Source organism: Desmodus rotundus, chromosome 2 (assembly GCF_022682495.2).
Source record: "Desmodus rotundus isolate HL8 chromosome 2, HLdesRot8A.1, whole genome shotgun sequence".
NCBI classification, from domain to species: domain Eukaryota; kingdom Metazoa; phylum Chordata; class Mammalia; order Chiroptera; family Phyllostomidae; genus Desmodus; species Desmodus rotundus.
In genome coordinates this window covers 106,601,667-106,626,842 of record NC_071388.1, presented here as the reverse complement: position 1 = coordinate 106,626,842, position 25,176 = coordinate 106,601,667, and the positions used below count along the sequence as shown (strand labels likewise).

At 49.4% G+C, this 25,176-nt stretch overlaps 1 protein-coding gene across 3 annotated transcripts; it reads left to right on the top strand.

Moving 5' to 3' along the window:
* Positions 1 to 451: 451 nt before the first annotated feature.
* HDAC11 (histone deacetylase 11) lies at positions 452 to 24,786 on the top strand. 3 transcript variants are annotated; one of them, XM_024578082.4, is made up of 10 exons: positions 452 to 564; positions 1,519 to 1,667; positions 4,142 to 4,242; positions 16,659 to 16,706; positions 17,638 to 17,680; positions 19,427 to 19,503; positions 20,584 to 20,646; positions 21,631 to 21,727; positions 22,628 to 22,806; positions 22,985 to 24,786. In XM_024578082.4, coding segments are annotated over exons 1-10 (975 nt in total). In that variant the 5' UTR covers positions 452 to 562; the 3' UTR covers positions 23,201 to 24,786. The 3 variants fall into 3 exon arrangements, with proteins under 3 accessions (XP_024433850.1, XP_024433849.1, XP_024433851.1); XM_024578081.4 differs by having other exon boundaries at positions 16,590 to 16,706; XM_024578083.4 differs by lacking the exons at positions 16,659 to 16,706; positions 17,638 to 17,680; positions 19,427 to 19,503.
* The last annotated feature ends 390 nt before the right edge of the window (positions 24,787 to 25,176 follow it).

The following is a 25,176-nucleotide window of genomic DNA, read 5'->3' as shown; positions in this document are numbered from 1 at the left end:
CCATTTTACTCGCTGAAGCAGAGACCCCAGAGCGCTGATGTTAGCCCTAGGTCACACAGCAACTCCATCTCAGCGTCTGCGCTGGGAATCCCAGCATGAAGAACTCTTAGGTTCTCGTTGCCTTGCGAGACTGCAGAAATGGGGAGCGGCCAAGGACCAGGTTTCGGTCAGCCCCTTCCCTGGGGCGGGCGAAGCAGCAAAGAGGTTCCAGTTTGGTGACGCACAGCCATCAAAACTCGTGGGGGCTTTCCCCCACCTAAAGGGTGTGGCTTTCCGCGCCAGGCACGCGTCCGCGGGGGTATTTGCCTGAGGAAGGCGGGACTTGGCCCAGGATGGGCGCTGAGGGCGTGGCCTCCTTCCTGTGGTAGCCCCCACCAGTGGGGCTCTGACCTTTTGTGACGTGAAGGAAGGCTGGGCGGAGCGAGGCTGGGCGGAGCTGAGCCTGCGAGAGCTCCGCCCCCAGCGAAGGCAGCGGAGGCTGGGGGCGTGTCCTGGGCGGGGCTCTGCCCCCGGCCGCCCGGTAGTGGAGCGGTGGCTGGCGCTGGGATTACCCGGCAGCGGGATGTGAGTGTGGCCGGGGTCGGGGCGTGGGGTGGGGCGCCTAAATCCCCGGCGTTCCCAGGGGTCTCTCTTCGCAGCAGCACAGTGTGTGGGCGGCCGGACGGGCCCGCCAAGTGCGGGCCCAGGTATGGCAGGCGAGGGGTCATTCGGGTCCGGTTCTCCCAGGCCAACCCCGCGCTCCCGGTCACTCCGTGCCATTTCTCTGCAGCCGAAGGGGCGGGAGCCCGTGGTGAGGCAGCGACCCAGGCGGGGGCCCGCAATACACACGCCTGTTATGTCTTCTCTCAGGCCCCACCAGCCTTGCGGAGGCCCCTGCAGTGGCAGCAGCTGGAGCCGCCCCTGTGCGGCAGCTGCGGAGGTTTGATGGAGTGGGGAGGGGGCTAAGCTGCGCTGTGGGCCGGAGGTGACCAGCATCCTTAGCTCTGGGCTGGGCCACAATCTGCGGGAGCCCCTACCGGCTGTTTTTGGGACCCCAGCTCTCATGACCAGGACGCTTTCTTTGCTCAGCTGATGAGCTGCATAATGTAGATCCTCGCAACAGGTACAGGATTTTTAGGAAACTGAGGCCTAGGGCCATTCAGCTGTTCCGTGTAATTATTATAACGTGGAAGTGAGACGCCAAGGCCTTGCAGTCAGACACACCTTGGTGTACATCCGCTGCTCCACAGACCCGCTGTGAGACCTTGGTTCCCTCTCCAAGCCTTTGATGAGATGGTTGGTGCCTACTTCCCATGACTGCTGTCAGGATTGGGTTGGATAGTGCAGGGAAAGAGCCAATTCTCAGCGAGGAACCGCTATTATTGTTGCTGTTGCTAAGTGGCCCCTTTTCTGCTGCTGAAGGAGCTAGTGGTACCAGGTCAGAGCTATTTGGTAAATCAAAGCGGACTGGCACAGGGGGAGGCTGCTTCCCACACTGAGACCATTCTATCTGTGTTTCTGTCCCTATGCACTCGGAAGGCCACATACAAGCCAGTTGTATCAGCATGTGCCGGAGACACGGTGGCCCATCGTGTACTCACCCCGCTACAACATAACTTTCATGGGCCTGGAGAAGCTGCACCCCTTCGATGCTGGAAAATGGGGCAAGGTGATCAGCTTCCTAAAAGGTATGGAAAGCCCTACCTTGGACCCTACATCTGCTTCTTTACCATCCCACTGCCTTTCCCTAAAACAAGCTTCAGACTCTCCTACCAAAAGTCTCAGCCCTCAGACTGCCTTCCACCCATACTGTCTAAAGGATCTTTCCAACACAGACTTCTGAGCATGATATGTCCCTGTCTCAAGACTTCCCTGGGTCTGCATCGCTCTGGGCCTAAGTCCAGTGTCTTCCCCTGGAAGCCCAGAAGAAAGGGAGCTAATTAATGATGGACACAGGAAGCTGAAGTTTGGAGGAACCCAGTGCCCATCCCCCAGAAGTTGAGAGCCCAAGAGGAAGAGAACTTTTGCTTCAACCCCATTGATTACCAATGGAGGAAATGGGTCCCAGAAAAGTTAGGAAACATGCCCACAGTCACATAGCTACTAAGTGGCAGAGGGGGAGTCTGGAGCTCAGAGCTCCAGGCTCCCCCTTCCTGGCTTACCCCACGGAGCAAGGTAATGCTTGCACTGTTTCAACTGCAGTGTGGGAAATTCAGGCATCACAGTAGGCTAGTGCAAGGATAATTCTCCTTTTTCCCTCTGTCAAGGGTGGTCTAACTGAGAGAAATAGGAAATGTTACCTTAAATGTTACCTGGTGTAGGGTGACTTATCCTTCTGATGACACCATGGAGAAAGTCTCACTTTGGGGTTAGCCCATTTTTAACACTAAGCCCATCTCTCTCTTTAACAAATCCAGAGCAAGCCTGGGGCTCTGCACCTTGCAGAAAATCAAATTACAATTACAACACTGTTCCTATTGTACTTGTTTTTTATTTCTGGTTAAATTCTATTTATGGCAAGTGATACTAATATTCTGTTTGCAGTAGTGACTAGAGTGAGTGTTCACAGAAAATATTAAGTAAAAAAGAATATAAGGCATGTGCAGTGATGGCAAATGAGTGAAGTGAGCAGTTCTCTTGCCTTCCTGAAGATGTCCCTTCATGCTCTATTTCCAGTATGAGACACTCTCCCCATTTCCCTTTCTTGGGCTCCTGTGTCACCTACTAGCCCTACAGAAGGGTTCCTTGTCTCCCATATCTTGAGGCAACAGTCCTCCAAAGTTCCCTCCTTTCTCCTAATGAGGATATAAGTAGAAAGGAAACAGGGGCCACATGTGAAGGCTCTTGGGTACCTCCAAGAAAAGAGCTATCCCTTTGCCTGAAAGCAGTGGGGAGCCATGGAATGCTCTGGGGTAGAGTAAGGGAAGCACCTGCTGTATATAGAACTATATGTGGGAAATGTCTGTAATTAGTTGGTTTCTATGAGGGTTGGTTTCTAAGGTTAAGATTAATATTTTAAAACAGGTCCCCTAGATTCTGACCTTGTTTGTCCCTTTGATTTCCCTAAAACCCAGAGCATCATGGGCCTGTTCTCACTGCTCTAGAGCACTTTGAGCTCTTGACCTCAACTTCTTTTTTTTTTCTTTTTCTTTTTTTGCAAAATGGAGCAAATTTTGTCTGATGTATGTGAGGGGTGGTGAAATAATGCAGTGTTTTCTAAACGTTGGTCATTTACAAACCACACTTGGGAACTTGCCATCTCTTCATACTACCTCTTCCATTATTTACTTCATATTTTTTATTGACTTAGCCTTAGTTTTAAAAAACCTAAACTTGTTTTAAAAGGAAACATTTCCCAGGCTGGTATGGCTCAGTGGATTGAGTGCCAGTCCGCAAACTGAAACGTCACTGGTTTGATTCCTAATCACATGCCTGGGTCACAGGCAGAGTCCCCAGTTGGGAGCGTGCGAGTGGCAACCTATTGATGTGTCTCTCACACATCAATGTTTCTCTCCGTCTCTTTCTTCCTTCCTTCCCCTCTCTCTAAAAATCAATAAATAAAACTTGTTTTTAAAAAAGGGAAACATATGCCATCTAAATAGGTAAAGCAAGTTTTACTTGCCCTGAATAGAAAGTCATGGTAAAATATAAATACATTGAAAACAAGAGTATCATTCAGTTCAGGCTGATTATTGTTGCTGCAGGCTGTGAGACTGGTTTTGGAGGGGGTTGAAAAAGGAGATGATAATGGGTCAGGCGGGTGTTAAAGAATGACCACACCACACTGAGCCCCCCATGATGCCATCAGACGGTGAAGGGAGAGTTGATCAAAGAGCTTTTCTCACCTTGAGAGTCAACATCATTGACCCTGTGTCATCTGCCTCTAAAAGTAGTCCAGACACACCTGAGCTTACCTCATAACTATCAGTGGCTTGGGAAGGATTGCTGTCTGTACAATGTCCGAAATCCCCTGGCCTAAGGGCCTTGTTATTGTTCACACTAGTCTGGGAGGTGGCCCCTTCGTAGAATGCCCATAAATCAGCAGCACCCACATTCTTCTGGAGCAGGGCTGACAGAGGTCAAGTCTGCAGCCTATGGAAGGGTCTGGGACTGGGCCTGGCCCTCCTCGCAGGGAAGCATGGTAGCTGCTTTGTGATTTCAGAAGAGAAGCTTCTGTCAGACGGCATGCTGGTAGAGGCACGGGAAGCCTCAGATGAGGACCTGCTGGTGGTGCACACGAGACGCTATCTCAACGAGCTAAAGGTACAAGGCCAAGGGCCTGGGGCTGCCACAGGCCAGGAAGAGTGGCCATGGGAGGGGCAGCTCAGCCTGGAGAAGCACAGCCAAATGGGTTCAATTCCTGTTCATAGTTCAGGGGAAGCATGTGAGTCTGTGGTCCACAAGAGAGGGAGTGAGGTGTCATAAGAAGGCAGATACTAGGAATGGGCTAGACTGCGCGGGGGGTAGTGGGTTCCCCATCTCAGAGTATGAAAGAAGGGATGTCCACTTGGTGGAGAGTGAAACTTTACAAGGATTGGGGCTTCTACATTAGTGACTTTCAGTCTGTGTTCTATGAACAGGCCTCAAAGACCCCTGCTGGAATGATGGTCGGGGGAGCCCAGCCCCTGTCCCCATCCAATCAAAGCTATCCTGTTTTGGCCTACTTTTTATTGGACCGAAGTTTATAGTTTTGTTCTAAGACCTTTTGCTAAAGACTTGTTGAAAACCGTGGGACTAAAAACAAGTTTGAAACCCCCCAGGGCCCAGTAGGGCACATAAAGAAATGGTCAGGCAGGTGGTGGTGGTATGTGGGTGAACTGGAAAGCTGCTGCCCCTCCCAAGTGGGTGGTTGCTACTCAGCTCCACTGTAGGCCCAGCATGGCCATAATGCTTGGCTTTAAAGCAGAGCCAGAAACCCAGATTATTAAGTGACATTTCCTGACATCTTATTGTGGCAGTTCATTTAAGATTTTAAAATCCTACCTGCAGACCAAACGGGGCCTACATGCTGCATGGTCATGACCTCTTTCTATAGGACCCCACAGCTCTCACCAGTAGCTGAGGTTCTAAAGGTAGAGAGGCATTCGGTAAGTCTCCTTTGTGGGAGCAGAAGGGAGGCTGGATGGGAGGTTGCAAGAGAACTTTGTGCTGTTAGCCTGCCCTGGTTGGATCAGGGATGCAACAGATTCTTTGCCCCCAAGAGATGGGAATCCTATCACCTGAAACTATATAATGTTATTAACCAATGTCACCTTAATAAATTTAATAAATTTTTTTAAGTTTTTTTTGTTGTTTATCTTTTTAAAAAATTTTTATTGTTATTCAGTTACAGTTGTATGCCTTTTCTCCCTATCCCTCCATCCCACCCCAGCCGAACCCACCTCCCTCACCCATCTCCACCCTTCCCCTTGATTTTGTCCATGTGTCCTTTATAGTAGTTCCTGTAATCCCCTCTCCTCACTGTCCCCTCCCCACCCCCACCCCCCGGCTATTGTTAGATTGTTCTTAACTTCAGTGTCTCTGGTTATATTTTGTTTGCTTTTTTCTTCTGTTGATTATGTTCCAGTTAAAGGTGAGATCATATGGTATAATAAATTTTTTTTTTTTAAAAGAGTGTGGGACCCCTGACCCCCAGGCTTCCCAGCTGGACTCATTTTAGACTCAGCCGTAGTAGATGCCAGAACCCTTCCCTCCATACATGTTAAAGCCTAGGCCCAGAAAGAGGCCACTGCTGCTCAAGGTCAACCTGGAAGGCAGGCAGGCCTGGGGGACACACCAGGTAAGGCATCCAGTCCTGTCTTCCTAGTTCCTGGTCACAGCTGCTGCTCTCCCTTCTCCCAGACTTGGGCCCATCTGTGAGAATTCTAGATGGAGTCGTGACAGTGTTAACTCATGAAAGAGTACCAGGAAGAAGTTGAAACATGGCTCTTGGGAGAGAGAGCTGTGCAAGGCCTTGACAGGAAGCCCAGCACTTAGCTGCCCTGGTTTCCTGGGGCCTGGACAGGCATGATCACCATCCATAGCCCAGGGTGTGGGCCAGCAGGACATGCCTCCCAGAGTCCAGAGAGTGAGGACTGGGTGCGGGGACAGGAGGCATTGAGGTGGGGCAAGAAGAGACCAGAACAGAGTGGGGCCAGGGTGAGTTAGCATGCCAGGATATGGCTGCACTTCAGGGCCCCACCCATTTGAGGGACCCTTGTAGGGTAACTCTGTGAGGCCTACTGGATGCCTGGCTTTGTATTCCCAAAAGCCTGAGGGTAGCTTACTGTGTGATAAGTAATGATTAAAGTATTCACAGGTAGAGTCCCAAGTAGAAAATTGAGGTCAAGGGCAGGGGCAGAATTCAGATACCCAACTGGAAGGATTAACCAAGATGGTATGATTGAGTTCCATGTTTGACTTGGAGCTCCCTGGCAGCAAAAACAAAAGGAGAAACACGGTGAATTCCATAGCATGTACTAAAGTGAAGAAGTATTGTCATTCAACATCTATATCGAATACTGACTATGTACTAGGTACAAAAGAAAAGAGTAAACAAGGTTTCCTGGTGCCATGGATTTGCATTTTCATTATGGAAGACTGAAAAATAAAGAAGTAACCACACAAAAGCATGTCAGAGAGCACCAAGGTCTATGAAGGAAGAAAAAATGGAGGGTAACTGGATGGAGGTAAAGTCATTTAGACTGAGTGTTCATGCAGGGCCTCACAGAGGAGGTAAGGTTTGAGCTGAGATTAAGTGAGTAGGTGATATAGGTGGAGCTTTGAAGAAAGAATGCTCCAGAGGCTCAGGCCTGAGTGGGAAGGGACTTTGCCTCCTGAAAGGGAGAAGGACGTTTCTTGAGTAGCTAGGCTGAAGGGACTAAAACACCGAGGAGGCATGTGATGTGCTCAGAGAGGCCAGCAGGACCAGGCTACACCGGGTTTTGGAGGCTATAGGAGGAGTTTGGACTCTGTGGGAGAATGATATGGTGCTATGTGCCCTTGATGCTCAGGGCATTATCTGACATCTAGGTGTTGCAGTGCAGGGGCACATAGCACCATTCACCCCACAGACATATGCGGTATTTCTCTCCTTTCTCTGCTGCGGACAGCTTGAACAGTGGCCCGGAGGGTTCCTGTAGGTCTCCTAGGGCCGCTTTTTGTTGGCTGTTCTATGTGTGCTGTGGAACATCCACCCTCTCCCCTGTCCCATCCTTGCTCTGTCCCCTTCATCTGTGTTCCAGGCCTCATGCGTGCCCCTGCACTGGCGTGGCCCTCTATGCTTAATAAACAGGACATTGAGGGAGATGCTATAGTCTGATGTTTGACAGATGATATCCATTCAGGGAAGCAAATGTCTATTGAGCACCTACTGTGTACGAGGCCCAGAGGTGACCCCACTCACGGTGGTGGTTGAGTCAGGCCAGTGCAGGGCTCTTGCCTCTTGCTAACCCCAGTGACAGGTTTCCATAGGTTGTCATGAAGACTTGACATCTTGTCCTTCTGCATCCTGAGCTAGACAGTGCTCAGGACATGGTTAGCCAGCATTTAGTGAGCACCATGCTCTGTTCTAGGTGCGGGGAGATGGGATGGAACAAAAGAGACCAAGTCCCTCTCCCAGGGAGCTGGCATTTAGGTCAGCTAATGACATCAAAATCAAGTCAGTGATATAGTATCTTAGAAAGTGCTCAGTGCTCTAAGAAAGTTCTGCAGAAAATGTTGGGGGAGGACTGCAGTTTAAAATAGGGGGTCACAGAGGATCTTACTGACATGTCATGAGCTGAGGGCAGTGAGGAAGTAGGCTGTGTGTGCATCCAGGAGGGCATTCCAAGCAGAAGGATGGGAAAGTGCAAAGGCCACAAGGCAGTATCTCCAGCAACAGTGGGGAAGCCAATGTGGCTGGATTGGAGGGAATGGGAGGGAGACTGGTAAGAGACAGGGTCAGAAAAGGATGAGGGCCAGACCACATGGGGCTTTGCATGTTGCTGTGGCTTTGCTCTGAGGGAGAAGAGGGCCAAGGATTATTTTAAGCAGAGGGACATAATCTGATCTAGGCTTTAACTGAATTGCTTAGCAGCTGTGATGAGAATAGGCTGTCAAACAAAAGCAGGGAGACCAAGTGAGGAAGGAAGCAGTGATCATTGGGGGAGATCCTGGGCTCTCAGACTAGGCTGGAAGCAGCGGATGAAACAACAGGATTGCCTGTTGTTCAGACTGAGTATGGGGCATGCCAGAGAAAGAAGACAAAGATGCCTTAGAAATTTTGGCATCAGCCCCGGGAAGCTCGGCCACAACTTGGGCCTAGTCACGGCTCTCAGTCCTGTGGGAGAAAAGGAAGCCCAGTGTCTGAAGGCAGATGCCTCAGGAGAGTCTCTGGGGAAATGGGACCCCCAGGGTCTCTGATTCTCTCTCTATCTTACTTTTCTTCCCTGAGGAGGCCCCTCTCTCCCTTTTTTTTTTATTGTGGTAAAGTTCACACAACATAAAATTAATCATTAACCATCTCAAAGTGTAAAATTTAGTGGCATTTAGTACATTTACAATGTGGTGCAACCATCACCTCTATCTAGCTCCAAAACATGTTCATCACCCCAAAAAGAAACCCTGTACCCACTGGGCAGTTGCTCCCCAATCCTTCCTATCCCCTGGTGGGGAGACCACCATGTCACAGAAAGGTTTTGCCTTTCTGGATGTTTTATGTCATGTACCTGGAATCGTACAATATGAGTTCTGTGTCTGTCTTCGTTCACTGAGCATAGTGTTTTCCAGAATCATCTACCTTGTAGCATGTGTCAGGACTTCATTCCTTATTAAGGCTGAATAACATTCCATTGTGTGGATAGGTTACATTTTGTTTATCCATTTATCAGCTAATGGACACTTGAGTTACTTCTAGCTTTTGGCTTTTGTGCAGTGTTACTATGAACATTCAGATATAAGTATTTGTTTTAAGTACCTGTTTTCAATTATTTTGGTTACATACCTAGGAGTAGAATTACTGAGTCATATGGTAATTCTGTTTAACTTTTTTTTGTTATTAGTCTATAGGGGTTTATTTTTTAAGTATATTTTATTGATTATGCTGTTATAGTTGTCCCATTTTTTCCCTCCCCTTTATACCTCTCTGCCCTGCACACCCCCCAACTCCAGCATTCCTCCACCCCTTACTTCGTGTCCATGCATTATATGTATAAGTTCTTTGGCTTCTCTATTTCCTATACTATTCTTACCGCCCCCGTCTACTTTATGCCTACCATTTATACTTCGTATTCCCTGTACCTTATCCCCCCTCTCTTCCCCTCCCACTCCCCCACTGATAACCCTCCACATGATCTCCATTTCTGTGGTCCTGTTTAGTTGTTTGCTTAGTTTTTTAGGTTTAGTTGTTAATAGTTGTGAGTTTTTTGTCATTTTACTGTTCATAGTTTTTGATCTTCTATTTCTTAGATAAGTCCCTTTAACATTTTATAGAATAAGGGCTTGATGAACTTGGTGATGATGAACTTTAACTTGACCTTATCTGGGAAGCACTTTATCTGCCCTTCCATTCTAAATGATAGCTTTGCTGGATACAGTAATCTTGGATGTAGGTCCTTGCCTCTCATGACTTTGAATACTCCTTTCCAGGTCCCTCTTGTCTGCAAGGTTTCTTTTCAGAAATCAGCTGACAGTCTTATGGGAACTCCTTTGTAGGTAACTGTCTCCTTTTCTCTTGCTGCTTTGAAGATTCTCACCTCTTTAATCTTGGGTAAGGTAATGATGATGTGCCTTGGTGTGCTTCTCCTTGGATCCAACTTGTTTGGACTCCCTGAGCTTCCTGGACTCCCTGGAAGTCTATTTCCTTTGCCAGATTGGGGAAGCTCTCTTTCATTATTTGTTCAAATAAGTTTTCAATTTCTTGCTCTTCCTCTTCTCCTTCTGGCACCCCTATGATTTGGATATTGGAACATTTAAGGTTGTCCCAGAGGTTCCTAAGCCTCTCCTAATTTTTTTGAATTCTTGTTTCTTCATTCTGTTCCAGTTGGATGTTTATTTCTTCCTTCTCCAAATTATTGATTTGAGTCCCAGTTTCCTTCCTTTCACTGTTGGTTCTCTGTATATTTTTCTTTATTTCACTTTGTATAGCCTTCATTTCTTCCTTCATTTTGCAGCCAAACTCAGTCAATTCTGTGAGCATCATGATTACCAGTGTTTTGAACTCTGCATCTGACAGGTTGTCTATCTCCTTGTCGCTTAGTTCTTTTTCTGGAGTTTTGATCTGTTCTTTCATTTGGGCCATATTTCTTTTTCTTGACGCACCTGATAAGTTGTAAGGGATGGAGACTTAGGTATTCGCCAATGTGGGGCAACCCTCTTTACTGCGTTGTGGTGCTGTCTTTTGATCCATTTTGAGTTAATTGTTGTACATGGTCTTAAGGTAAGCATTCAACTTCATTCTTATGCATGTGGATATCCAGTTCTCCCAGCACCAGTTGGTTAAGGAGACTGTTCTTTCTCCATTGACTGGATTTAGTACTCTTATAGATAGTCAGTTGGCCATAGATGTATGTATTCATTTCTGGACTCTCAATTCTATTCAATTGATCTACCTGTGCCAATACCACAGTGTTCTGATTACTGAAGCTTTGTAGTAAGTTTTGAAATTGGAAAATGTGAGTCCTCCAACTTTGTTATTTTTCAAGATTGTTTTCACTATTCAGGGTCCATTGAGATTTCATATAAATTACAAGATCAGCTTCTCTGTTTCTGCAAAAAAAAAAAAGGGGGGTGACATTTGAGGTTTTGATAGGGATTGTGTTGAATCTTCAGATAAATTTGGAAGAGTATTGCCATCTTTACAATATTAATTAGGTCAACCCATGTACACAGAATACTTTTTCCATTTATTTAGATATCCTTTAAGTTTTTTCATTAACAATGTTTTAGAGTTTTCAGTGTGTCAGTTTTGCATCTTCTTGGTTAAATTTATTCCCAAGTATTTTAATTTTTGATGTTGTTGTAAATGGAATTACATTCATGATTTTCTTTGTTTCTTTTTTAATGATAATTTTATTAATAAAAGAAATATATTTTTAAGTGACTAGAGTTGCCAGACACCAAAATGTTAAAAAGACAACTATAGATACAGAGGACAAAGTCACAAAAAGTCAATTGTAGACTACTTGCATGATGCAATCGTACCTCTTTTACTCCAAAATGAAAAGTGTGAACAGACAATTTTATTTTATTTTTTGACTTTTTCAAAATTATTGTCCCCATTTTCCTCCCATTACTCTCCCCTGCCCTACCCACCCCCACCTTCCAAATTCAGTCCTCCCCCCATCCTGTTGTCTTTGTGCATGGGTCCTTCGTACATGTTCCTTGACAACCCTTCCCCTTCTTCTCCCCATATCCCCCTCCCCTTGCCCCTCGGGTCACTGTCAGTTTGTTCTTTATTTCAATGACTCTGGTTATATTTTGCTTGCTTGTTTGTTTTATGGGTGAGATCACATGGTTTTTGTCTTTCACCACCTGGCTTACTTCACTTAGCATAATGCTCTCCAGTTCCATCCTTGCCATTGCGAAGGGTAGGAGTTCCTTCTTTCTTTCTGCTGCATAGTATTCCATTGTGTAACTGTACCATAGTTTTTTGATCCATTCATTTACTGATGGGCACTTAGGCTGTTTCCAGCACTTGGCTATTGTAAATTGCTCTGCTATGAACATTGGGGTGTATAGCTTTTTTTGAATTGGTGTTTCAGGGCTCTTAGGGTATAATCCCAGCAGGGGAATTCCTGGATCAAAAAGCAGTTCCATTTTTAGTTTTTTGAGGAAATTGCATACTGTTTTCCACAGTGGCTGCACCAGTCTGCATTCCCACCAACAGTGCACTAGGGTTCCCTTTTCATCACAGTCTCGCCAGCATTTGTTGTTTGTTGATTTATTAATGATGACCATTCTGACCAGTGTGAAGTGGTAGCTCATTGTAGTTTTAATTTGCATCTTTCTGATGGTGACTAATGCTGAGCATCCTTTCATGTGTCTCTGGGCCCTCTGTATGTCTTCCTTGGAGAAGTGTCTGTCAGGTCTTTTGCCCATTTTTTAATTGGGTTGTTTGTCTTCTGGGTGTGGAGTCGTGTGAGTTCTTTATATATTTTGGAGATCAAACCCTTGTCTGAGGTATCATTGGCAAATATGTTTTCCCATATGGTTGGCTCCCTTGTCATTTTGCTGATATTTTCTTTGGCTGTGCAGAAGCTTTTTAATTTGATGAAGTCCCATTTTTCTAGTTCTTGTTTATACCCCTTGCTCTAGGGGACATATCTGTAAAAATATTGTTGCATGGAATATCTTCATAATTTTATTTTTGAATTGTTTGTTGTTAGTGTGTAGAAATACAGCTGCTTTTTGTGTGCTGATCTTATGTCCTGCAACATTGCTGAATTTATTTCTTAAGTTTAATGGGGGAGGAGGCGGTGTTTGTGTTTGTTCTTTAGGATCTCCTATATAAAACACTGTGCCACCTGTGAATAGAGGTAAATTCTACTTCTTCCTTTCCAATTTAGAGGCGTCTTAGGTCTTTGTATTTCCTCATTGCTCTGGTTGGAACTTCCAGTTGAATAGAAGTGGCAAAAGTAGCAAAAGCAGTCATTCTTGCCTTGTTTCTGATCTTAAGTGGGAAAGACTTTCCACTGAGTATGGTGTTACCTGTGGGATTGTATGTGTGTGAGAGACAAATGCCCTTTTTCATGTGGAGGGATTTCCCTTGTATTCCTAACTTGTTGATTGATTTTATGAAAGGGTGTTGGATTTTGTCAGAGGCTTTTTTTTTTTCCATCAACTAAGATGATAATGTGGGATTTTTCCCCCTTCTCTTCTTTTGCTCCCACTTCCACTGCTGGAAAGTCCTGACCCAAACCAAGTAGTTGGGGTTCCAAGTGGGGTTGCAGCCAATCTCTTCCCTGAGAACCGTTGTTGGTTTGGATCTCTCAGGGTGGGGGTCCACCTGAGGAAATCAAGCAGCGGGAGAGCAGTGCAGTGCTGTGGGGTTCCCAAAAGGCTGTCTGGGCATGAAGGCCCTGACATATGACCATGCTCTGGAATGAGGAAGCTCCTGGGCCATGCCCTTTGGTGGGCAGTGGGCATCAGGCTAGGATAAACCTCACAGGTTCACTGTAGCTCATTCATTCATTCATTTGTTCAACACTGAGGTCATGTTCCCTTAAGCATCAAATTCTCCAGAGGGCTTGTCATGACACAGGTTGCTAGGCCCCACTCCCAGTGTTTCTGATTCAGGACATCTGGGGTTGGGCCTGAGAATGTGCATTTCTAAAAAGCTCTCAGGGGCCACTGTTGCTGCTGGTCTAGGAACCACACTTGGAGAAGCACAGCCCTAGAAACAGAGCCTGCAGCAGGGATTTATATGGTACAAGGTTCCAGGTGAAACCTATAAGAGAGGGTGGGAGGCAGAGAAGGCAGGGGAAGAAGCTGGGCCTACACGTGGGTTCACCAGGAGTGTGGCCTGAGCCTGACCCCATGGGGTGTGTCCTAGGAGCAGGAGGCCAGGCTCTTACAGGCTCTCCTGGGATAAAACAGGTAAGGTGGCCTTCTCAGGCGAGGGTGCAGGTAGGGATCTGGGGTCTATTGAAGGCATGAGCAACAAGCACCTACTTTGTTCCAGGAATCATATGCAGCAGGAACGAGCATGCGCCTGCCTTGCCAGAGCTGGTGTCCTGTTGGGAGAGCTGACATAGAAGTATTGTTATTGTCAGGTAGAGACAAGTGCTGTGCACAAAGATTAAACAAAGGCAGGGGTCAAGGGGGCTGAGGTAGGGGTAGTTTACATTGGGCATTGAGTACAGACCTCTCCAGTGGCTCTAAAGCCCTCATTCCAGGCCTAGTTGGGAGGAGTTTCTGTTTCATAGATGAGACAGGAGGCACAGGTAAGTAGAGGGCCATGCCCAAATTCATACGGCAGTGGCAGAGCCAAGAGTTGAACCAGTGTGACTGAGGAAGACTTATGAGCCCTGTCCCTGTCCTGCTCTGATCCAGCCTGTCCCTCAATGCCCTTGCCTGGGGCCAGGCTGCAGGCAGATCTGGGCAGGCCCATTCCAGCCTACTGCACCTCCCAGATAGTGTCTGCTCCTGGCACTGGAGCATTTATCACCTCCCAGTCTGCCCCACTCCCTCCATTTATTTTTCACTGTGGCCACTGATGATTTTTTTCTAGAGCAGCTATATCCAGCAGAACTTTCTGCAATGATGGATATGTTCTAGAAGAGTGCTGTCCAGTCCAGTAGTCACTAGCCTGTGTGGCCATTAGGCACTTAAAATATTGCTTGTGTGACTGAGGAACAAAATTTTAATTTATAAAAACTTAAAAAAAAATTTAAGTAACTTAAAATTATGTGTAAGTAGCCACGTGTGGCTGTCAGTTCCTGGATTGCCTAGCTCAGGTCTAGAGCATCAGTAAGCCACAGCACTACCTTCCACAGAAACCACGGCTGGGTTGGGAAGAAGGCCTAGCCCTGTCTTTCATGGCCAGAAGTCAAGAAATACTGACAGATGGGTGCCTTGTCATGTGGGAGCTGGTCCCTGTGGTTGAGTCTTGTATGTGCTTCTGGTGACTTTATGCTTGGCGGTTGTAAAATTCAGTCTCTAGCTTAGAAGTCCCCACGTCTTGTCCCACACCACTGCAGCTTCACAAATATCAGTACACAATATATACACAGGGGTGGGACTTGCAGCTGTCCAGGTGTCCTAGCTCTACCACCATCCCCCCTTCCAGGCCCATGGTACCTCCATGTTACAGCCAGAGGGCCAGGGCTTCTGGAAGGCTGGATGGACACCTCTCCTTCAAGACAAGGGATCCAGATCCTGTAGGCCCTGCTCACTTGAATGAAGGAGCAGAGCAAGCTTGCCCAGCCTCCAGCTATCCTCAGCCTTGCCAGACTGGAAGGGTTGGCCACACAGGTGTTCAGTGGCAGTGCAGGAAATCTGACAAAATGTCTCTCCTGTTGGCCAGTGGCCTAAGCCACAGTAGCCGATTTGTGGGCTGATTTGTCCTGCCCTCCTGCCCCAGCCTCTCAGGAGTGCCCTCCCCCACTGCCACCACACCTTCTACGCCCTTTCCAGGCACATGCTTTTTCTGCAGGCCTCTCTAGGCCTAAATCTCTAATTCTCTCCTGATTGGTGATCACAGGGGCCACACTTCCCCCTAGTTCTCTGTCATTGGATGCCTTGGCGGCCTCAACACCCAACTTTGCTCACTCCTTCCTGAAACCTTCTTGGTGGCTGGCCTCCTGAGCACCTGCTGCCCCCCACCACCTATTCCCCGTCTGGTCCCCACGCAGCCCTTTTTCATCACATTGAACTCCAACCTGACCTTTGCCCTTCAGTGTTGGAGTACTGGGGTTCTGGCCTTGCATCCAGACACCTCCATTCATCTGTTGTCTGTTAACTATCCCCATCTCACCTTCCCCAAACCCTCATTAACTCTCGCTTCCTTCCTGGGGCTGCTGCTGTTCTTCTCATTCCCCTTACTGGTTCTCCTGTTAAAACTACAGCAGCATGGGAAGTGCTGTCTGAGGCTCCCTACTGCTCTGACATGCCTGAGAGCCTTCACTGGCAGACCAGCCCTATATGTCCCAGCTATACCCAACTTCCATTGAACATGGGGACTCGCTTCTCTTCCACCAGCAATAACTTTTTTACCTTGACCCCTACAACTGGATAACTCTTGTTCACCTTCAGTCTCCGCTTTCATGTATGTTAGTACCTCCAGAAAGCCTATCTACCCCCACCCCCACTCAGACCATGTTCTTCTCCACTGTAGGGCTTGTCACCTTGCATATAAGCACTTTCACAGTAGGCTACAAAAAGCATCCTGACAGGAGAAGTCGTCTAGCCCCCACCTCGGGGCCTGGCACCTAGAAAAAAACCTGGGCCTTCTTGGCCTCCACCCGCAGTCACTGGGAGCAGGGAGCCTGAGCCTACGTGCATTCTCAGCCAGGCAGGACATGGTTCAGGCACTGGGTACATGGACATTTGCCAGGGACCTGGGAGGTCACTGGAATAAGGTCATAGGAAAAGCTGTGTCCTTATTTTGGTGCATATGCCTTTTAGGTGCCCCAGCTCCTCCTGCCTCAGTAACTGGAGAGGCAGCAGGATGCCTCTTTTGAAAGGAGGTCCAGTTCTCAATGGAAAAAGAGGCCATGCTTTGCTAGGGGAGCAGGACACCTGGTCTCTGTCAGTGACTCACCATGTGACCTGGGCAAGAAAGATCCTCTCTGTCCTCTTCTGTACAGTGAGTGGGATGGGCCTGTTCTAGGCCTGTACCTCCTAAGTCGGAGTCTTCCTCAGCTCTTGTTTGGGGCACAAGGGGGCAGCCAAGGGCTTTGGAGCATTGAGGTATGTGCGCCCACCGAGTTTTAAGAAAACATGCTGTGTAAACTGTTCTTTATTGAGCCCAAAGCTTGGTGGGATCCAGACCTGTGAGGGGTTCTTGTTTCTTACCAAAGTAACTACCCTTGACCCAGAGTTCTCCCAGGGCACTTTGAAATTGGCATTAGAGGAAATCTGATTTCCCAGCTGCTGCCTCTGAGCTCTGGGCATGGCAGTGGGAGGCCAATGGTCTGCATCTCTTTCCACAGTGGTCCTTTGCTGTTGCCACCATCACAGAAATACCCCCTCTCATCTTTCTCCCCAACTTCCTTGTGCAGAGGAAGGTGCTGAAGCCCCTTCGGACCCAGACAGGAGGAACCATAATGGTAGGTGAGGAAGCAAGTGGAATGCAGACTGGGCTGGGGACCCTTACACCTGGTTCCTTCCCACCTCTGGGTCTTTGCCCATCCTGGCCTCTCCATCTGGAATGCCCTCCTCCCATGTAGTAGTTGAACAAAATCTTAAATATTCCTCAAAGCCCAGCAAGAATGACTCAAAGCTTTCCCATCCCAGGATATTGGAATTCATTGTTTTTTTTCCCCTGGGGAGCTCCAGTGGAGTTACTGTATTTGCTGGTATGTAAGGTATAACCCTGTCCCCCCAGAGATACATCCTAAAACGCTTGCTCCCATGTATCAGGTTTAAGATGGAAAAGCAAACCCCCATGGCTTCAGTGATGGACGGAGCTCCCTCTCCCCATCATGGGTGTGGCAATGAGTGCTCCTGGCAAAATTAGGTTTCCTGTCCTCTGTGTAGTTTTCTTTAAAATTAGCCACAGAAACATTTCAGGTTTCCATGTTCGATGATCTAATTCAGACCTGGATAAATACCTATTGATCCCTATAGTTTTCTTTTTAGCTTGCAAATTTGTACATTTTTTTTTAGTTTATTAGAGTATTACTGCACACCCCAAAACTTTGATCTCCTGTGGGATTCCAGTATTCAGTCTACTATATTTCCATGAACAAAAACTTGTCTAGTTTCTCTTTGAAAGCCCCATTAAAGTCATTGTCAGTTTATGTTTCTTCTAGTTTCCTCACAATATTGCAAAGGGGCTTATGCACCGTGCATCCCATATGCCAATGCATCTAGTACTTGCTACTGAGACTTCATTTGCCGCAGGGGTGGGTGCCTCCTGTAGCCTCACCTCAGAGCTGGCTAGAAGCACTGTTTATGGGATGAATGAGTGAATCAGTGAATGAGTGAGGAGTGAGTGGAGAGGGTTGCCTTGCCCTTCACCCTGTGCTTGTCTCCCAGGCAGGGAAGCTGGCAGTGGAGCGAGGCTGGGCCATCAATGTGGGTGAGTGCCCCGCCCAGGGGAGCTGGCCTGTCAAGGCCTGGGTGCTGGGAGGGCCCAAAAGGACCTGGAGGAAGCAGCTGTGAGCTCAGAAGTTCTGGTGCCTAGGAGGGACCAATCAATGCCTCCGTCTGGCATGGAATCTTTGTCTAAAAGAATTCTCCAGGTTGCTTCCCAGTCCTGCCTTTGCATACTTCCAGTGATGGAGAACTCACTCTCTCTCAGCCTGTGCCAGCTTTCCGTGGACACCTCTGCAGGGGACTGAAACCTGCAGCATTTCAGAGGCTCCCCCAAAAGGCTCCATCAACCTCTGGGGCCCAGGACAGTCTGCAGGGGCTTGGTCATGTCGTGGTGGGTGATCAATATCACTTTGTTCTCAGGGGCCTTGAGGGCCATCATTCCCCAGTCCCCTGGCCTCTCCCACAGGATTGGCTCATGGGAGGGCTGCACCCATGGTCTTCTTCTCCCCTGCCAGTGTCCCTCATGGAGGCTTGGCATGTCACAGTTTGTGAAGCCTTGTTCTGTCTAGCCTCTCATCTGAGCTGGGGTTATTGTTCAGTCCAATTTTATTGATGAGAACATGGACCTTGAGAGAGGCCTAGTGGCTTGCTCAGAGCCCCATTGCTCCTTCCCCAACCCCTACCTTGGACTGTGAGCACTGGAAGGCCAGGGGCTGGATCTCTTCCATCTTGTTATGTCCAGGTACCCATCATTAGGCCTAGCTTAACCATGATGTTATGATACTCTACTGAACAAATGAATGAGCGATACATTCCATGGGTTTCTACAGGGTTCCCAAGAGGACCCAGGCCCTTCCCTCACGGAAGGTGTTATGGCCTGGTAGAGGTTAAGAGCCAAGATCCTGGTCCAACCTTGGTTTGAATGTTCGTTCTGCCATTAGCTAGCTGTGTGACACAGGGCAAGTTGCTGACCCTCTCTGTGCCTCAGGTTATGAATCTGAAATGGAGATGATGATGATAATGCTGCCTGCTAGGGCTATACAGAGACTTCACTACCTGGCTAGGAGTTCACTGTTGACTGTTAGCTCATCATTATGATCCAATGACCACCTCTTAAGTGGTGCAAAAGGCAACTCCCTGTATCTGTGGGCCCTGGCTTCTCACTGCCAGGCGAGGCAGTGTGGGGCTCAACTTTAGAAGCTCTGAAGCTCAGGTTCTTGTAGGGGTAGCAGGGGAATGGGCTTCATGGGCACTGAGGCTCTGAGGCTGTGGTCTTGGGGTTGAGGGGTAAAGGGGGCTGGGCCCCAGCCTTCAGGGCCCTCACCATTGCCATGGGCAGCCATGATCGGCAGACTACACCCTGTCTGATATCCCCTTCTACCACCCTGCAGAATCTGGATGGTCCCAAGGTAAACCTGCTCCCAGTGCCCCACCACCCTTTTGTGGCAGGAGGACTCACATGTGCGCAGGCCCAGCTCTGTGGTGACTCACTACTTAGGAAGGATGAGCTCCTGTCCCCTGAGGGGTGTGAGTGGGCATTGGGGCCAACTTGTTGGGACATGCTAAGGGGTTTCTTTCTCTGACACGGGTGGCTGTGATGGCAAATCTGCCTCCTGACCTAGCAATGGTGACATATCTAGGCAATCAGTTCACTTTTCCAACCTGGAGTCCCAGGAGATCTTCCTGGGAGCTGAGCAGGAAGGGCTCCTTGGGAGTCCAGGGGGCGGGGGTGCACCTGGGTCTAGCTCTTAAGCCTGGCCCTGACCACACCACATCTGCCCTTCCGTAGGTGGTGGCTTCCATCACTGTTCCAGCGACCGGGGCGGGGGCTTCTGCGCCTATGCGGACATCACACTCACCATCAAGGTGCGCAGGAGAGCACCTGGGGACTTACCTCCAAGAGCCCTTCCTGGAATCCCCCCCCCCCACCGCCATTCCCGCTTTTGTGTTCTCACCCCACATTATAGAGAAAGCAACTGAGCCTCGGAAGGGGAGGAAGCTCCTGCATTGCTCAGCCAGGCTCAGGCTCAAACCCAGATCTGACACTTTTTTCTGTGGGGTTATATTATAGCCCCACAGGAGGGAGATATTATAGCCTTCAACAATGGCAGGGGGTGGGGGGAGCAACAACCATATAAGAAGGGAATTGTTACAGAAGCGTGAGGAGGAGATAGAAATAATAATGATCACAATAATACTGATGGCATTAACTACAGGCTCAAGCTTATGCCAGCCACTGTTCTCCCTGGCTCACCTCAATTAATCCTCACATATTACAGATGAGGAAACTGAGGCCCAGAGAGGTGAGGTCACTCAGCCAAAAGGTGCAGAGCTGGTCTTGGCCTCCATGTCTGTCAGACCCTAGAGCTCCCCCTGACCACCCTGCGCCTGACCTCAGGCTGGGTGTCAAGAACAGGCCATCATGGTCCCTGTTCTCACAGGACACACACTAATATTAATGGTGGGGGTGGGACAGGTCAGCAGACCCTGGCCATCAGAGAGGGAGACACACAGCGGACCTTCCAAGAGGCTGGAGGGAGGGGAAGGAGGCATGAGGACATGGAGTTGTAGGAAGGCAAAGATTGTAGAATAAAGTTCCAGACCCAGTTTTGAGGGGAGGTCCCCTCTCCCCTAGCCGCCACACATTTCCTCAGGATTCCTGGGCTGTCATTGAGGGCCAGCCTCGCTCTCCTGCTTACCTACCTCCTGACTTCCAGTGCTTTATGGCACAGAACAGGCCCCTTCCTCCAGGGGCCAGGGAGTCTTCCTGACCATGCAGACATGCTTCCCTGGAGCTGCAAGCTCTGCTGGGCATATGGTGGTTTAGCCTGGTTCTGATAGCCCACAGCATGTATGGCCTCCTGACCCGGCCCCTCACCAACTGGGAGTCCTGAGGGTCTGTGTCTTCTGTGGGTCCTCACATCTTCCCTCTCCTCCCCTGGGCAGTTTCTGTTTGAGCGAGTGGAAGGCATCTCCAGGGCCACCATTGTTGATCTCGATGCGCATCAGGTGAGTGCCCTGTGGGGGCTGGGGTCTCATGGGTCCCCTTCCTCAGGCCCCCTTTGCATGTTCCCCATCAACATCTCTCATGCAACCCTACACCATGGAACTCCCCCAACCCTGGGAACAGCCCAGAGCCCCAAGGCTTCTGCCACCTTCATCCTGATCCATCCCTCTCCCTGTGTCTGGAGAGAGAGGCTGGCAGCACAGGGTCCTTCTTTCTCCTTCTGCCCCTCTCAGCCCAGCCAGGGTGGCTGGTCCTCTTCAATGCTCCTGTCAAACCTGAAGGTCCTCCCTCCCTTCTCCTGACTGCCCCCGCAAGCCAGGCTGATCGCTCTTCCTAAACCCAGTCAGGCAATGCTGTTCTTGTGCTCTAAACCTCTCAGTGGCTTCCATGGTCACTTTGCACAGGGCTGAGAAGCACTGCAGACCAGCCCCTCAGGAAAATGCTCACACCAGTTCAGGGTTGCTTTGCTCCAAGGCAACTGCCTGTGGGGAAAGCATCAGGACTTGAAACCCAGGTCTGGCTCTTCTGGTCAAAGACAAGGCAGGGCATCCATAGGCTCTTGAAGGCCCCTCCCACACCTGTGCTGCTGTAGCTTTGTGATGGTCCCTCGCCCTGCTTCAAGATCACGTGACACAGCTTCTGAACCAAGTCACATGAGTACAGCTTTTTACAGTTTTATGTTTCACGTCCCTGAACCCAGCCAATTCTACTGCAGACTTGAGAGGGTGCTGGAGCCAGGATTCCTGCCTTGTTTCCTGGAGAAGAAAATGACAGGGCTTGGGCTTGCTTAAGGTCACACTGGAAGGTCATGGGGCCAGGGTTTGAGGTTGAATCCCAGCTTTGTCATTAACAGCCGTGAGATCCTCTGCTCTAACAGTAAACCACACTGCTCAGGCACGGAGTGGGGGAGGGCGGGTCCTGGGTGGGGCGGTCCTGGCCTTGCTGAGGGCACTTGTCCGCAAGTGGCTTCCATGTTCTCCCTGCAGGGCAATGGGCACGAGCGGGACTTCATGGGTGACAAACGCGTGTACATCATGGACGTCTATAATCGCCACATCTACCCTGGAGACCGCTTTGCCAAGCGTAAGCTGCTCCCATCCCCTAGTCCTAAGTGCACTATCGAATGAATGGGACTCTCCCTCCTGAGTATTTGTCTGCTGGGCCCTGCAGAATTCACTTCATTTATTCTCAGCATCTCTGCAAGTTGGGAATCATTCCCATTGTATAAGTGAGGAAACTGAGTCCAAAAGAAGTCACTTGACCCACCCAAGATCGTATTAGCCTGTCTAATAAACATGTGTGGGTCCTTATATTGGGGGGTAGCCATCAGAAGGATAAAAATAGACTCTTAGGTATGTGTCTGTCAGTGGAAGAGATGAAAAAGAAACAAAGGGGAAAATACAATAAATAGGATATTCCAAATAAGATAACAGAAATTAGTTCAAATGTAATAGTTGTTAAAATAAATGCAGGCAGGTTAAACTTAACCATCTAAAGGCAGAGATGCTCAGATCAGCTGTGAAAATACAAGGACCTGCTCACTTTGTGAGTAGGGGGCATTTTTGCTGGTAGGGCCAGTGAGTGAGTCTGCTGTGGGTATTCAGTGGCCGGTGTGGCCCAAGGGACCAGTTTCTGAACTGAATCCTGAATGTGCTGGATTTGGACGTGAGGGCACAGCATGGTGCCCACGTGTCTGGGCAAGGGCTCATGGAGGCAGTGAGGGCAGATGTCTGACACAGGTCTCTAAGTCTACAGGGTAAAGTGTTTTATCTTCAATCCCTCTTCTCTCCTTTGGGCCCCTGCATTGCAGCTATTGGTGCTCTTTTTAGCTTACTTGGGGTGAAATGAGAGCCTGAGCAGTGTTGGAATCAGACCATTTTTTAGTCCTGCCTTGGGTGCTGACAGGGACCCAGGCCATCTTTGCCCTCCTGAGCCTCAGTTTCTCTTCTCTGCACATTGGGGGTATTCCTGTATCCCTCTTAGAGGCCATCAGGCGGAAGGTGGAGCTGGAGTGGGGCACAGAGGATGATGAGTACCTGGGTAAAGTGGAGAGGAACCTTGAGAAAGCCCTTCAGGAGCATCCTCCCGACGTGGTGGTGTACAACGCAGGCACTGACGTCCTCGAGGGTGACCGCCTTGGAGGACTGTCCATTAGCCCACAGGTATGTCCTGACCCTGGAGGGCAGGGGAGGGTCAGCTCTGCAGACTCAGCAGCAGCAGGACAGGTGGACCACACTGGTGTTTCTCATGATATCAGAGGGGGTGGGTGCAAATAGCAGGACCTCCTGATACCTCAAGGATTGAGGTGTGTCTGAGCCAGCCTTCCCAATCTCCCCACAGGGCATCGTGAAACGAGATGAACTGGTGTTCCGGGTGGTCCGTGGCCACCAGGTGCCCATCCTCATGGTGACCTCAGGCGGGTACCAGAAGCGTACAGCCCGCATCATTGCTGACTCCATCCTTAATTTGTATGGCCTGGGGCTCATTGGGCCTGAGTCACCCAGCATCTCAGCACAGAACTCAGACACGCCTCTGCTACTCCAGGAGGTGCCCTGACTGCACTGCCCATCTGAGTGGCTCCCTGCCTGCTTCCCACCCGCCGCCCCCCTCAGTGCTTCTTTTTTTCTAACCACATGGTGTGGTAGGGGCAGCTGCCAGGGGCCCAGGGCCTGTCCCTGATTGGGCCTGCCTTAGGGGCCTGGCAGGCTGCTCCTCTGCTCTCCCCACTGGGTGTTGGAGGATCTCCAGGCCCCTCTGTGGGAGGGAGCAGAAGGCAGTCCCAGGAAGACAGCACATGGGATCACAGCTCTGACCAAGCCTTGGGAAAGCAGGTAGCTCACCCAAGGAGAGAAGAGGGTAGGTGAATCTATGGGGTCTGCAGGGAGGGCTCCCGGAGGTCAGGATACTTTGGTTTTCAAAACTGTCAGACCAAGGAAGCTACATCTCTGCCATGGTTGGGCCTCTCCCTCTTAAGTCATGCAATTTGCTCCCCTGCTTGTCTCAGGCAGGGCATGAGGAGCTGGGGACAACATGTGGGTGGGACTGAGAGCTGGGTATGGAGGCTGGGACTCTTGGTGGGCCCCCGAATTCCTGGCCAGTAGGCAGGAGCCTTGGTCCTAGATGTGAGGGGTGTCAGGGAAGGGAGTTCAGGTGGGTTTTCCCTTCTGGCATTCTCTTTCAAAAATACAAGGACTGTGGGCCTGCCCTCTGAGCCCCTCAGTGATGATAAGTGATGGAGAGGCCTGAGGAGCCCCCAATCCCTGCTTCCACAGTGGTCTCACCTGTTCAGGGGAAGGGGCAGTTTTGGGAAGAACATTTGGCCCAGGGCCTCAGCAATGGAGGCATAATGGAGTGGCTGACTCCACTAGGGAGGGGGCAGAGGAAGATGTGGCCCAGACAGGGAAATTTCAGATGGGGCAGGTGACCAAGCTAGGTCCTGCAGGAACTGAGGCCCCAGGTAGGGACTGAAGCATTGGTGAGGCCAGACTGTGATTTCTGGACAGAGAGCAGAAGGTCTCCGTCCTGGCCTACAGGTTATAAGGGAAGGGAGCTGGGGTGGAGCCCTGGGTAGAGCTGCAGCCTCCACTGGTCTTACCCAAATTCCTTGAGGCCCTGATCACGCTCTGTGTCCATGGTCAAAAGTGGGCCCTAACCTTGTCCTCAGCTCTACTCTGAAGGGGACTCTTAGGCCCCACAGAAAGCTGGGCTGGGGGAGCATCCACTCCTCCATTGCCTGAGTGTGTTCCTAGTGGACAAAGGTGGGGCTAGAGAGGTGTCTCAGTCCCAGATCAAGTCCACACATGGGACTCGGATTCATTATCATCTGGAGGTGCTCCTGCAGTCTCCCATTTTTCTCCCTCACACTCCCTTGCCACTCCCTCTGCTGGAGCAGGGATGAAGTGGGATAAAATTTCCAAGATCACAGACTGTCAAAAATGCTGACCTTCTGGATAAGACCTGAGGCATTATGCACTTGGACCCCCGCCCTTTGTCATTGGTTTCTCTGTATCTGACTTGAGATCTCTAAATTCCCGTCATCTCCAATGCAGCCTCTGACATCTGGGGAAAGGTTGTGATTGTGGCTCATCACTGTTGAGCTTCTGTTTATAGAGAACCATAAAGGCTTTTCTTGATTGGACCTAGTCACTGTGTGTTCTTGAGATGAAGAACCCCTCCCTCCTAAGGATTATAGGGAATAAAAATTTAAAATGCACATAGCACGAGGCCTGGCATGAGGCAACTGCCCAAGAAATGATAATATTTTATTTCATCTGCCGAGTCCTATGAAGTAGGTCATTATTCCCATTTTAATATGACTCAACTGAGATTCAGCAAGCAATTAAACCCAATCCACATACACATCTAGTGAGTGTAGCACCAAGTTTAAACCTAGCCCTGGTGGATTCTAAAGAGTGTATCTCAGCTGCCTTGAACATAGCAGGAGTGAAGGGGGTGGGGGGTGCTCATCGCTGTCCAAGCAGAGGAGAGTCCAGGGTCTGGCAAAGGATGGGATGGGAAGGCAGGAAGGGTTA